The sequence below is a fragment of the Frankliniella occidentalis genome, unplaced genomic scaffold (genome assembly GCF_000697945.3).
Source record: "Frankliniella occidentalis isolate FOCC.00 unplaced genomic scaffold, Focc_3.1 Scaffold425, whole genome shotgun sequence".
NCBI classification, from domain to species: domain Eukaryota; kingdom Metazoa; phylum Arthropoda; class Insecta; order Thysanoptera; family Thripidae; genus Frankliniella; species Frankliniella occidentalis.
This window is the reverse complement of record NW_026267546.1, coordinates 64,020-65,452: the sequence shown is the minus strand read 5'-3', so window position 1 is coordinate 65,452 and position 1,433 is coordinate 64,020. Positions and strand designations below refer to the sequence as shown.

General features: G+C 49.1%; 1 protein-coding gene across 1 annotated transcript in view; it reads left to right on the top strand.

Annotated features, from left to right (window-relative positions):
- LOC127751322 (uncharacterized) overlaps positions 1 to 860 on the top strand; it is a 5,291-nt gene extending 4,431 nt beyond the window's left edge. Inside the window, exon 4 of the mRNA XM_052274688.1 lies at positions 727 to 860. Within this exon, the coding sequence (XP_052130648.1) occupies positions 727 to 860 (134 nt within the window). The remainder of the gene's footprint in view (positions 1 to 726) is intronic.
- Positions 861 to 1,433: the final 573 nt, after the last annotated feature.

Here is a 1,433-nt window from a genome sequence, read left to right as displayed (position 1 = left end):
GTCGCCGCCACACAGGCAGCCCCGCCGGCAACGCCAGGGTGCGGGACAGCGGCGGCGCCCCAAGAGCACAAGGAGTGCGGTGTCGAGGAGGTGCCTGGGCCCGGGCCGGGGGAAGGCCTCAGGTCGCCGCCACACTGGCGGCCCCCCTAGCAACCCTAGCACTGCCGCGTCGAGTGCCGAACCGTGGCCGCCGTCCCCACTCTTCCTGCCTGAGGACGAAGTCCTCCCATCCCTAGGCCCTAGGACCCTACTCCAGCTCGACAAGCTTGGCCTTGAGCAGCTTCGCTCAAGGCATTTGTCGTGCTGGTACCGTCTGATCAGGTTGGCAACCTATCTACCACAGCCGTGAAGATATTGCCTAATCTGTAGGAGTGCTACCGTGGGAGGGAGGGGAGGGGGGACTAGCTGCGGATAAAGGAACTCATCTGAACCGAACGCGCTGCTGCGACTGCGAATAGTTCGGGAGTGTTGTGTTGTGGTTGTGGTGATTGGCTTTGGTTCGGTTTGGTTATGTACATAGTGCGACGCGCTCGTTCTTCGTGATAAAATGTCTCTGTATTTGCTCGTGGTTAACTTGGGCTCCTGTTTGGAAACACTTTTAAGTTCCCTATTATAATTGCTTCCACCGATGGACTGAATCATGATATGACAAGCAATGTATTAAATGTAAGTTGCATTCCTTCCATCTATCCCTTAAAGGATTTCACCTGTTTCTCGTACTATTAGTCATTTTACCATTTTTTGATAGTAAATGTGTAGTGGCATCTGTAGCCAGGGATTCTGTTGATGCGAAATTAATTTTTGTGATAGGCTATGTGTCAGGAAAGCTGGCTCGGAAGTTCTGTCCTCAATTATTTTGATCATATAAGGTGAACAATTTAGGGTTGGGAGTGACAAAAATAGTAGCATTTTAAGAGCATGATAAGTGGGGAAACAGGTAAATCATTTTCTATGGTTTATGTAAAGTATTTATGCTGTAGCATTCGGCACATTTCATTTGTATTATTAAGCCTATTCCATATCAGTTAACCGTAAGCTACGGTGTGGTGGAGAGCCAGCTTATCAATTTAGATTTGTTTGTAATGTACGATGAATTATCCAAGTTCCTGGCTTACGAAGATTCTTATCCGTAAATTACAAACAAGTCTGTTCGTATTATGTGAGCGCAACTTTCACCGTATCTTACCAACTAAAGTCTTTGTAATACGGATAGAATTGTTCGTAGAATCTTTAGAGTGTGCATTCGCACCTTCTCACGATGCAGTCCGCACACGTCCTCTCACGCGGTACTCCAATGGAGCGCGGAGCGGAAGTAAGAAGAACAAAAACGGAGGGTGGAAAGGCGCCAGCGCCCGGAACGCCCTCCCGTTTTTGTTCTTCTTACTTCTGCTCCGCGCTCCATTGGAATGCCCTATTGCGCAATGCCCCCCCCC